Here is a 12,780-nt window from a genome sequence, read left to right as displayed (position 1 = left end):
ATCATGACTTGAGGGAAAATACAGAGTCGGCTGCTTAAGCGACTGAACTGCCCAGGCATTCATTTTTAAGTTTTTATTTATTTTTGAGTAATCTCTACACCCAGTGTGGGGCTGGAACTCATGACTCTGACATCAAGAGTACATGCTCTAGAGGCGCCTAGGTGGCGCAGTCGTTAAGCATCTGCTTTCATCTCAGCTCATGATGCCAGGGTCCTGGATCGACCCCCGCATCCGGCTCCTGGCTGGGCGAGAAGCCTGCCTCTCCCTCTCCCACTCCCCCTGTGTTCCCTTTCTTGCTCTGTCTCTGTCAAATAATTAAGTAAAATCTTTTTTTTTTTCAAGTGTAACATGCTCTATTGACTGAGACAAGCAGACACCCAAGTTTCATTTTAAGAAACAAAACAGAGCTTATGTACGGTATTTCACCTAAATTTCACATACACTGATAAAATACAACTTTTTGGCTTATAATTTATTTTTTGCAATGTGTATATGTTTTCAAGCATTTAACAGCAAAATGTTAGAAGCAGATACACCTGGGAAGCTGTTTATAGGAGGCCTCAGTATCGAGACTAATGAAAAGACTCTTGAAGCAGTATTTGCGAAATATGGTCACATAGTGGAAGGTAAATTTTGAAACCAACATCTATGTAAATGTTCAAAGTAAATTATATTAAATATATATAATTGAACAGCTAAGCTAAAATTATTTTTCTGTTTTTGAAACTTTCTTGAGCACCTTTTTTTAATATATTAGTATTTGTGTTATATATCGGGATAGCATAATAGCAATGAATGAAAGGGTACACCTACAAGTCTCTTACTATTGGGAAGGGGAAAAAGGAAGAGCAAATAAATAAAATATGTATATTGTGGAGGTAGGCTTTTGAAAAGGGATAAGATAGGCTAACTGTAGAGTTCCTCACTGTTAATTTTTAGCAACTCATAATGATGTAAAATGTAAAGATTTTAAAATAACTTGCAATTTTTTTTTACTCTTCTATCCAGGATATCAGTTAAGTTAAAAAGGACTTCAAAAAATCATCCAAGGATGGATTGGTAATTTTCAAAATATTAAGAAGGTTCACTTTTATGTAACATCCAATTAAATTTTTATATGCACTACAGTTCTTCTGATGAAGGATCGGGAAACAAATAAGTCCAGAGGCTTTGATTTTATTACATTTGAGAGCCCTGCTGATGCTAAACATGCTGCCAAAGATATGAATTGGAAGGTAAGAGAGTCTCTTAAAAATTTTCCAGCTCTGTAGTTCATTGAATAGTATTTTTAGATTGTTTTTATTTTTCTAGTATTTTACGACACATAATGCATATGCCAAAATTCTTTAGTTGTCACCCTTTTTTTTGTTACATGAATACTGGAGAGCGTGGTTGGAAGGAGTGAAATGAACATTAGCTTTAGCGGTGTATGTTAATGTATTTCTATGTTAGTATTCCAGGATTTAAAATTGAAAAAAAAAAAAAAAAACACCTGCACAAAATAATACAACAGAAAAAGCTATTGAAATTCATGGAAGTGTTTCTGTAGCATAAAAGCTTAGGAAGACAAATAGGAAAGATTAATTCCTGTTTTTTGGGGAAAACAATTCTTGAAAAAGTTAATACTTGAGCAGAAACTTTACATTCATACAGGCATTCAATTCTTGAGGAAAAAAAATAATAATGAGTAAACTGTTGATGTGGTGATCAAAATAATTATCTGGTCACCTGCACCTAATCTTGCTCTTCTTTCTTTAGTAAGTTTTCATTCAGTTACCAGTATTTTTTGTAAATTTGGTACGTGATTATTTTATTATAGTGGTTGAGGGTTTATTTTGATCCAGATTTTAATGTACTAATGAATAAAGCAGATACTCTTTTTCTTTCTGGACCTTAAAATCCAGTAGTTACGTGTCTTCTATATACTTTTAAGTTTTTCAGTGATTCTGTTAAAATACTGAATACTTTATCGCACTCCGGGTCACTCCATTCTAGAATTTTTGGTTTCTTCATTTCTTAGATTATCCTAATCTGTTTTATGGCTTTATTATTCTTTAAGCTATTCCCAGTATTTTTTGGACTGGTCAAGACCTGGGTCAGCCCTAGCATTTTCAGCTTCAAAAACTCAAATTGCATATTTACTCCAAAATTTTATGTCTTATCTGTAGGTAGTATCTTTTTATACTCATAATACTATAAATTAAGTTCATTTTATAAACTTTTCAGTTATTTTATTTTTTAATTTATTTTATTTTTATTGTATTGATTACGTTCATTTTTAAATTATTAGCAGGACTTCTTAAGTTCACAGTGTGGAATACATATGTTAGTTTTCTTTTTTCCCTTGTAGATTGGTTTCTGGTACAAAGCAGGCTATCACGACATACTGACCTTTTTTTACTTTGCTTTTATATTTTATGATTGTTAGCATGTAGAAGTTGGATTTGGCTGAGGTTTTTGTGTTGTGTACAGAGGTAAATTATTTAAAGCAATTGATGATTCTTTTGTGTTCTGGTTTTTAAGAACAAGGCCGTGAGTTTGTGTAGACTTTATTTCTAATTTTTTTCAGCAGACGTTTTATTGAGTGCTTAGGTATTAGCCTTTGATAAAGCAACTGAGTGATGGTTGTAAATCAAAGTACCTGTTTTCTTGTATTTGAGGATGAAAGATAAGAACTCTTTAAATAAGAATTAATATGGTTAGTACAAGAACTTTGATAAGAAATAAAGTTAGTAATCTAGTTAGAACTTGTACGGGTAGTGGACAGTGTTTTTATCCATGAAGATCAAGAGGTGTTAGCTGAATCCTGCGTTTTATAAAGGAAGCAGCCATGAATAACTTTGCAGGAAATATTTTGGACCCAGAAATACCGAATGAGTCCCTGGTGTGGGGACTGCTATTTGTGGCTATTTCTATTGGCCTAGGGCCCATACCTACCAGAAGTCTTGGTAGGAATTTAGGATTTAAGACTCTTTTCTGTATGTAACACAAAATGACCAGAATGTTTTATGTGGGATAATTATTAAAAGTTATGTTATTAAAAATCGTGTTGGCCCCTGTGAAAGATAAACAATTCTGAAATTTTCGGGAAGTTAAGAAATTTAATTTGAAAAATGAGAATAAGTACTATATTAAAAAGTTGTTTTCTAGGAACATGTTTAAAGCAAAGCTGGGTAAGAACAGAGTATGGCAAAACATTAAAGACCAAATAAATGTTCTATTAAAAGAGAAAAAGCAAAGAAAGTTAATATAACTACGGTAAATACAGCTGCAATCATATTAGGATTATTTCCTTTTAATTTTTAGCAGAACAGATACCAAAAAGTTGTACAGAATATAAACAATCATTTTGAATAAGTAATAGTAACTTTTTTTCTAAATGACAGTACACATTGTTTTATATACCTTCGGGACACTGGAAAATTTAAATGCTAGAAATCCAAAAATAAAGTGAGTTATACATTAGAAAATGTATATTTTCATGAAATGTGAGAGCTCTTCTTTTTGATGCTGGATGGTATTTCAAGAAGTTTTAATAATACAGTTGTGTTGGATGACTTAATGGAAGGCAATTATTAGTTAAATGTCTCATATTTGGCAGGTGAAGGACCTGGTCATTATTTTCTTATTTGAACTTGATTTTAGTTTCAGTAATGAGTAGATTTGTAAAATTCGTTAAATTGGTGTAATGTTACCGATATTCTACTTAATGTCTTTAGTCTTTGGATGGAAAAACAATTAAAGTGGAGCAAGCCAACAAACTATCTTTTGAAAGTGGTGGAAGATGGAAGCCACCACCTCATCCAAGAAACGGAGGCCATCCAAGAAGTGTGAGATGTGGAAGAGGAGGAAGTGGAGGAGCAAGAGGGCGTTCCTCATGTGGAGGACACTTGGGTAATGTTTTAAAATATAAGGATGGAACACTGGAAAACAGTAAGTTTGAATGTATGGAAATACATCAGTATTTATTTACATCTTTTATGAGCATAATAAACTAAGATTCATTAGATGAGGAATTAACAATCATAATTGAAATACTACTCTTTTTTAATGATGAAAACATGACACTTTATTGCTATATTTGTCTTCAGCCATTCAGACAAAACATGGCCTCACAAATTTGGTTTCTCAGTTTTGTTATCATTGTATTTATTGCCATTTGCCAAGACCTAACTGATGAGTTGAAAATTTACAATAATTATCCAGACCAATAATTTATGATTTTTACAAAAGGATAATTTAGAGAAATTCCTGCCTTAGAAATGTATACCTAATCATTTAAAATCAATGTATTCATTTAACTGAATGTAATGCTTCCTTTGAAAATTTGTTTATTAGATGATTTTTTCAGATTATTTATATTTCCATAGATATTTCCTTTACAGTGTTATTTTATCACATTTTTTCTTTTTTCTTTCCTTTTTTTCTTTTTATTATGTTATTTTCTAAAGGCTAAGGAATTATAGTTCTAAAATGTTTGAAATAGTGTGCAAAAATATAACCTTGCAGTGAAATGGCATAAATTTCAAACTAAATTCAGACTGCAGGATTTATTTTCCACATATGTTTGTGCAAACATCAATGCGAAGGTTTTCTGCCTTGGTCTCTTGTTAGTGAAACTTGCATTTGGGGAAATATCTAGAGCTTTCTTTAGATTTTGGAAGATATCTTTACTCAGAGAAAGGTTAAAAGCCACTGCTACACAAATACGAATTTATCTTTGTTGTGTGTGTTGGAGGGAGAATGAGTCATTGAAAATGCTATTTATGAACTTTTCAGAGAAGACTTTTTACTCAGTATGAAATGGGGTCACTTCCTGTTTGTTGAATAAACTTTGTTCCTTCTGTTAACCGGTCCTTAAAAATCAAACGTTTAGATTCTGTTCTTGAAAATCAGTGTGATATTTAGGAAATTGTCTCCTAAAGTAGAATTGTAAGATTTGTCCCATTTATTTTAATTTTTTTAAGATTTTGTTTCATTTATTTGAAACAGAGAGACACAGCGAGAGAGGGAACACAAGCAGGGGTAGTGGGGGAGGGAGAAGCAGGCTCCTTGCTGAGCAGGGAGCCCTGTGCGGGGTTCGATCCCAGGACCCTGGGACCATGACCTGAGCCGAAGGCAGACACTTAAGGACTGAGCCACCTAGGCGCCTCAGATTTGTCCCATTTAGAAGCAATTTTGTTTTATTCACGAAGCTGATACTGAAAAAATTTTACCTATTTCTGCCGTGTATAAGAATACTCATTTTTTTAACCTATGACAATACCAAGGAATGGGAATATAGCTAAACGTTTTTCTAGTTTAGAAAAGTAAAATGATTTTTAATGATTTAATATGCATTTCTTAAAATACCAGTAAAATTGAACATAACATAAATTTTTGTTGACTATTAAGTGCATTGTAAGAATTGTATGTGTTAACACTTTCAGGTAATGAGTTTTTGATGTATCTTCTCCTTTAGATTTTTAAAAATATTTTGATTTGTGCCTATGTATTATATGATTTTAAAGTAGATTTCTTCACATGAGGATTACTTGAGCAATTATTTACCATTTTTCCCCACCCCTTCAGTTTTTCCCAAATGTGTCTCATTAATGTGAATATAAAATGCTTCTTGAGTTTTTCTAGGTTTTCCAAAATAACTTTCACAATAAGCCTTTGATTTGTATTTATGTATATCATGTAAGAAAACAAGGTTATTTATACAAATCTGAATCCTTAAGACCATAACATTGTTTAGTAAAGATTTTTAAACAATGAACCTTCATCATTTAAAAAATGTTGATTGTACTTTCCTAAAAAGATTTCATTTAAACACAGATGTTGGAGAATGTACTCTTAACCTCAACGTGAGTTCTTCCAAGGGACGCTTTCCAGTTAAAAGAGGCCCATCTTCAAGAAGTGGAGGTCCTCCTCCTAAAAGATCTGCTCCTTCTGCTCCCGGGCGTAGCAACAGAGGAATTGGAGGAAGAGGTAATGCTGTGAATCCTTCTGAATGAAAATCATCTATTTTAAGAAGTTGATTTCAAGAAGCGCAATGGAAAATAAAGTATATGGGTGTATTTATGGATCACTGCTTATTTTTGGTTAGGATCTAATTCTTCAGCTTCTAATTATAGGTGTAGTAGGTGATTAACAAACAGTGGGGAAAAGCATTCCTATTAAGTCTACATTTGTTGTAGAACCCCTCTTCATTTTTTAAAGTTCCTGGTATAACATGCTTTGGTCAGCAGGTTTTTTGTTTGTTTGTTTGTTTTTTGCATGATTTCAAGATCAAGATATTCTTGAAAATCACAATGTCCTATGAGAATATTTTGATGTGTAGCGTAGCTGTGTATTTTGATCACCGGGTTTATTAGTCATTAATTAGTTTATAAACAATAAATGCAACTTGCCATATTGTTTTTTCTTTCTGTGTTTGGACCATGATGGTGCTTTACTAAAAAGATCTGATTTAAATGCAGATGATGATGGATACACACTTAATCTCAGCATGAGTTCTTTGAAAGTATGTGCGCTAGTGATGTCCTAATCTAAAACTTACTAGAAAGTTCAGTTTTAAAATCATAATTATGTGCAAGGCATTCTTTTCATTTTGTGAGAATACTAAGAAATATATAAATACATGTGAGATACATTCTTTACTTCCAAGAATTCTCTCATTAGGAAGGAAATATCTAATATTAAGTATTCATGATAAAGAAATAGAAAATATTTTGTTATCTAGATGAACAGAGATCACTGTGGGTTTTGGTTATTTAAACAAGGCTTGATAGACTTAATAAAATTTAATAAATAAATAGACTTATAAACTTTAAATAATCTAAATTGGAAATCATAGGAGTGCATATATTTATGAAGCTATTGTAATTTAGTTATGTCATATGTGGAAGATAAAAGTTCACCACCAAGTTTGATGGAGAGATGATTTAAACTGTAAGATAACAATCCTTAGGGAACTGAAAATACTTGAGAGAATTTAAAGAACGCAAGAGGTGAGTAGCATCAAATATAAGAACAGATAACTTTGAGAAGGTGTAAGATCTTGGATTGAACAGAGTAGGAATCAAGAGGGTAAAGAACGTCTTAGTGAAGAAATAAACACTATATCTTCAGATTTAGAGAATGAAAACTTCAGTTCTTTTAATTCGACATTGCTCTTTAAATCTTATGGTAGAAGTTGACATTATCAAATTTACCTTTCACAAAGCTAAGTGTAATTTGCTGTTGTCTTAAATACAGAAGAAGCCTACACGTTTCCAATGAAAGAATTAGGAGAAAAAAAATTGGAGGGTGAGGGCTTAATTCTAGGAACTAGGAATAATTTACTTAGCATGTGAAGATAACATTACATATGGGAGAAAGTTGCATATCTAGGAAGGGGTACATTACTTTCCCAAATTACCTCTTAAACAGTATTGCTAATAAAACACTAGACATCATCACTGCCATCATTACAAAACTAAGCCACTTGGTATGATAAATTAGAAAATATATGTAAAGAATTTGGCATCTAATGCCCGAAGGAAAGATAACATTGTTGGTGTGAGTGGGGTGAATTGAAATCAATACTTTTTTTTAGCAGAAAAAAGATACCTATGTATTTCCGTTAGTAAACAGTTTGAAGGTTTTGCATGTTAATACTCATGAACAGTATGAAGATAAAAAGAAATAAAGGAAAGAATAATATCTTTCAGCTGGAGCAGTTTTAATGACTGAATGATTCACTCTATGTGAATTTCTTGTTTAAGCTTTTTGAGAAACACTGGCCATGAAGGAACAGTGGAATATAGAAAGCCATGGGAAATATTTAGGTGATACCAGGAACATTTAGGAATTAAAGGAAAACAGCATTGTAAATGAGCAGAGTGGTAGAGAAAGCAGGGTAGGTACATCATGTATACAAGGTACTAGAAGTTTTGCAGTTGGGGGCAGTAAATAGAAAATGATGACAATAATGAAAGCAGGAAGAGGCACAGTTCGTTTCATGCAGCAGAGAGATTGTTTTAAGAAAAAAGAAAACGGCGCCTGGGTGGCTCGGATGGTTAAGCGTCTGCCTTCGGCTCAGGTCATGATGCCAGGGTCCTGGGATCGAGTCCCTCATCGGGCTCCCTGCTCCTTGGGAGCCTGCTTCTCCCTCTGCTTCTCTCTCTCTCCGTGTCTCTCATGAATAAATAAAAACTTTAAAAAAAAACAAGGATGTATAAAATAAACATGTTTAATTAGAATGAGGTGGCTGTATAGAAGACAAAGGAAAGTGATGAATAATGGGGTAATTATTACGTTAAAGTGACTTATAAATCCCTTTGCTGTGTTAATACTTGTAACAATAAGGAAGTATTCTTGATAGTGATTCTTGATGGTGTTCGCATGTATACAAGGGTAAAAGACAAAATATACAGGGAATCTTGAAACTTACAAAAGTTATGAAAAGACATAAGGTAAATGGGAAAAAAGTTTGACACTAAATTGTGATAGCTTAATAAGTACTGTGATCTTTGGGGAGCAATTGAAACATTTTAACTAGCATGGGACGTCACTGCCAGCCTATTGAATATGGAAAAGAATAGTTTGGCTGCAGTGGGACCATTATAATGGAGAGTATATTGAACAGCTCAAGCATGTCTAATGGACTCGGAAGTAACCTGGACAAGGGATGGACTTAGTAAGACATTGACAAATAGAGAAGAAAAGCTGAGAAGTGAAAGTAAAGAGGCAGATTGAATCATTGAATTGGTGGAAGTAGCTACTGAAATTGTTTATGTTTAGAAGTTTTTTTTTTACATACTGATGGTAATTTAAGATTATGCAAAATTTACATAGGGAGGGAAGATACCAGAAGATGAGACATTCAGGAATATGTAAAAAGCAGACAAAAATAATCATAAATAGTATCTTAAGGGAGAAATCTTTAAGAATTGTGGAAAGAAATCTGTGTTTTGAATTTTTCTTTTTTATAAAAGTTATTGAGATACTTAAGAATTTTTAAATTAAAGGGCCACCATCACATGGGAGAGAGAATTATAGAGGTCCTTCACGCAGAGCGCCAGTGTCTTCCCGGAGAGATGACTATATTTCACCAAGAGATGATGGTTACAATACCAAAGATAGGTAAAGGAAAACAAAGTATATAAACTGTTAAGTTATAGTGGATTTTTGTTTTTGTGGAAGTGAAATTCACTAACAAAATTAAATATTTTAAGGTTAATAATTCAGTAACAGTACATTTACAGTGTTAAACAACTACTATCTTTATGTAGTACCAAAACACTGTTATCATCCACAGATAATCCTTAATGTTACCTCTACCTGCTTCCAAGGCCTCACAAACACCAATCTGTGTTCTGTCTCTGGATTTACCTATTCTGCATAGATTATACTAATGGAATCAAACCGTTTTAACTTTTTGTGTCTGGCTTCTTTAGCACAAATGTTTGCAAGAAACATGCATTGTAGCGTGAATTCTTACTATGGATTTTTTTATGGGTTTTTATATTCCTTTGTATATGCAATTAACAGTCTGGGATATTTCCACCATATTATGTTGTGAACATTGATCTGCAAATATTTAAATACCTGTTTTCAGTTCTTTGGGGCATATACTTAGGTGTGGAATTTTTGGGTCCTATTGTAATTCTGTAATTTCTTAAGGAACCACCAGCCTTTCCCACAAGAACTGCACTTATTATACATTTTTATTATCAATATACAGATTCTGATTTCTTTACATTACTAACACTTAATATTTTCTGTTTTTTTTTTAAATTATAGCCAATATAATAGGTGGGTGAAGCAGTGACTAGTTTGTGTTTTGATTTGAATTTTACCTAATGACTGATTGAGCATCTGTTCACATACTTGTTGGCCATTTGTGTATCTTCTTTATAGAAAAGCGTATTCAAGTCTGCCTGTTGAAAAAAGACTTTTTATTGTCAGAGGTTTTTATATATATTTTGGATATAAGAAACTGCACTTTTAAAATTTGCTGCTTTATTTGAGTTATTCGAGCAGAGATTATCCAAGTTCCCGAGACACCAAGAATTATGCTCCACCATCTAGAGACTATGCATACCGTTACTATGGCCATTCGCGTTCTCGGGATGAACATTACTCTAGAGGATATAGGTACTATGAAAATTTAAATTTTTATCAAATAGCTGTTTACACTTCTTGTTACATTAATGCCTATTTTTTTTAAATTTAGTGATCGTGATGGCTATGGTGGTGGTCGTGATAGAGATTATTCTGAACCTTCAAGTGGAGACTCTTACAGAGAATCATATGAGAGTTATGGTAAGAGTACAGTTGTGGGGCACCTGGGTGGCTCAGTTGGTTAAGCGACTGCCTTCGGCTCAGGTCATGATCCTGGAGTCCCGGGATCAAGTCCCACATCGGGCTCCCTGCTCAGCGGAGGGTCTGCTGCTCCCTCTGACCCTCTTCCCTCTCATGCTCTCTGTCTCTCATTCTCTCTCTCTCTCAAATAAATAATATCTTTAATAAAAAAAATTTAAAAAAGTTCAGTTGTTACTTAAAACTCATGCAATTAGATTTTACAAGCCAGATTGTTGAGTATATAATGTTACTTCTAATTCTAAAGGCATAACCACAGTATGGCCTTTTATTAGTTTGAAGATCTTTGAATTACTTTTTTAATAGGCCATTTAAACTAACAGGTTACTTTTAATGGTAAATTGGCAGTCTCATCAAATTGGCATCTTATCAAAATCATTTTAACATTTTTAACTAACAAGGGAGAGTGTTTAACAGTATGGAATATAAGAAAAATATGAAGGTCATAATTTCAGCCCATTTTCAGAAACTGACAGCACATTTACTTCAAATTATTTAACATAAAACATGCATGTTACATTTACATTTCCTTTTAAATTAATAAAAACATATTTCTTCCAAATACAGTACTTAAATTAGGTTCATGGGGTAACGATGCCACAAAAATTGTAATGTAGTTAGTTTTTTTACTTGATCATTGACCTTACAGGTAGCTCCCGTGGTGCACAGCCTGCACGTGGGCCCCCTCTGACTTATGGTCGAAGCAGTCGCTATGATTATAGCAGCACACGTGATGGATATTGTGGAGGTCGGGAAAGTTACTCAAGCAGCCGGAGTGATCTCTACATAAGTCGTGAGCATGGTGGCAGACAAGAACGAGGCTTCCCACCCTCTATGGATAGGGTGTACCCTTCTCATGAGTCATATGATAGCTCAAGTTGTGGGGCTTCCGGAGGAGGTCATGGGGGAAACCGATCTGAAAGAGGAGACCGTAGCAGATATTAAAAAGTTCTGTACCAATTTTTTGTCAAAGAGGAAATTTAACTACTTTTTTTCTGTTACTATAGAATTAATGAAAAATGTTATTTAATGGGGAAAGGCATATGTTAAGTTGCCCTCCATGAATTTTTGGATAAGATGGGTAAGATAAAAAAGTATACAAAGTAATTTCATGATTGCTAATGTAATTGATGAAAACTAGATAAGTTGCTTGAATGTAATGTCTGCATTGTTAAAATTTTTGGAGTAAAAATTTCCATGAAATGGGATTTCTTGTCTAATTTTATTATTGGGTTAAAAAAGTGAAAGCAAAAGAAAAATCAGGAAACCAAATTTCTGTGGAAGGTGAATTGCACTGTTTCCCTAAAATTTCCTTTTTATGTCTGAATATAAGCATACAATATAAAGCAGTATGGTACTTCTGCACAGGAAGCTGTGCCACTTGGGCATACTAAGCCAATTAATGTGTTGTTGTTTGTAAACATAAATGTATAAAAGGTTTACAAAATCTCCAAAAGGGCTACAAAAGATTGCGTTTGCCTCATTACTCTAAAGTCCTCCTAAAAGAGTGGTGTTAGTTAAAAGAAAAATTAGATATAGGAGGATACAAAAGTTTAAGAAATAAATTAAGCATCTATTTTCTTAACCAGATTAAAGCACCAAATGACCAGAGTGGGAATAATGGTAATGAAAACAGTTTTCCACCTAGATCAAAACTTGAACCAGTTAACTTTACAGAGTATTAAGATACAATGAAATAAGTGCTCCTAGATTTAAAAATATTGGTAAACAAAAATATTGATAAACAGATTTTTATCTTTGGAATTACTCATTAACTCTGTCTTGGACTATTTGAAAATGTAACTCAAAGGCTTCGTATATACTCCTATAAACATGGAGTTATCAATAAAATTAGGTGAAAATCATGAATAGGAAAAAAAATACTCATTTAGTTGTGGAAGCTGAGCGTCTAAAAGCTTTGATAAGCCTGCCAAATTGAGTTTGGAAAACTACTGGAAAATTACTTTTTTTTTTTAGGAAAAGCATAAGGGAAAATTTACATACTGCTGGAGCATAAAGGTTTACTAAATTAAAAATCTACCTTATGATACTGAAATGGTAAAAAGGGACAAAAGGAAAAAGCAAACCCAAATTTTGGACTGAAATGAAAACTGAACAGATCACTTCACAAGTAGCTCCAAATGTTTAACATCTAATGATTCTTAAAAATACAGACTAAGGGCACCTGGGTGGCTCAGTCGGTTAAGCATCTGCCTTTGGCTCAGGTCATGATCTCAGGGTCCTGGGATCCATCCCTGGCTCAGGCTCCCTGCTCAGCCAGGAGTCTGCTTCTCCCTCTCTCTCTGCCCCTTCCCCCTGTTTGTGCTTGAGCTCTCACTCTCTCTCAAATAGTTGTTAAAAAAATACAAACTAATCTTAACAGGAGGAAGGATTATTTTCCATGAGTAAATGATGAAGATCAGCAATAGG

General features: G+C 33.4%; 1 protein-coding gene across 1 annotated transcript; it reads left to right on the top strand.

The window, feature by feature from the left end:
• The first annotated feature begins 517 nt into the window (after positions 1-517).
• LOC148161739 (RNA-binding motif protein, X chromosome-like) lies at positions 518-11,295 on the top strand. Its single transcript, XM_088020583.1, has 8 exons — positions 518-626; positions 1,129-1,235; positions 3,720-3,894; positions 5,821-5,973; positions 8,997-9,111; positions 10,000-10,125; positions 10,205-10,293; positions 11,000-11,295. The coding sequence occupies exons 1-8, from the start codon at positions 518-520 to the stop codon at positions 11,293-11,295; spliced, it is 1,170 nt and encodes a 389-aa protein (XP_087876709.1).
• The last annotated feature ends 1,485 nt before the right edge of the window (positions 11,296-12,780 follow it).

The sequence above is a fragment of the Eumetopias jubatus genome, unplaced genomic scaffold, assembly GCF_037043125.1.
Source record: "Eumetopias jubatus isolate StellerSeaLion01/CBP00866 unplaced genomic scaffold, mEumJub1_p1.0 scaffold_75, whole genome shotgun sequence".
Taxonomy (NCBI): domain Eukaryota; kingdom Metazoa; phylum Chordata; class Mammalia; order Carnivora; family Otariidae; genus Eumetopias; species Eumetopias jubatus.
The sequence above is the reverse complement of the archived record's forward strand: the minus strand, read 5'-3'. Positions and strand labels throughout refer to the sequence as shown.

Excerpts from the sequence above, each read along its gene's own strand:
- LOC148161739 (XM_088020583.1), top strand. The coding sequence starts at position 518 with ATGTTAGAAGCAGATACACCTGGGAAGCTGTTTATAGGAGGCCTCAGT. Across the intron at positions 627-1,128 it reads ATATGGTCACATAGTGGAAG|TTCTTCTGATGAAGGATCGG; the intron begins GTAAATTTTGAA and ends TATGCACTACAG. Across the intron at positions 1,236-3,719 it reads CCAAAGATATGAATTGGAAG|TCTTTGGATGGAAAAACAAT; the intron begins GTAAGAGAGTCT and ends TAATGTCTTTAG.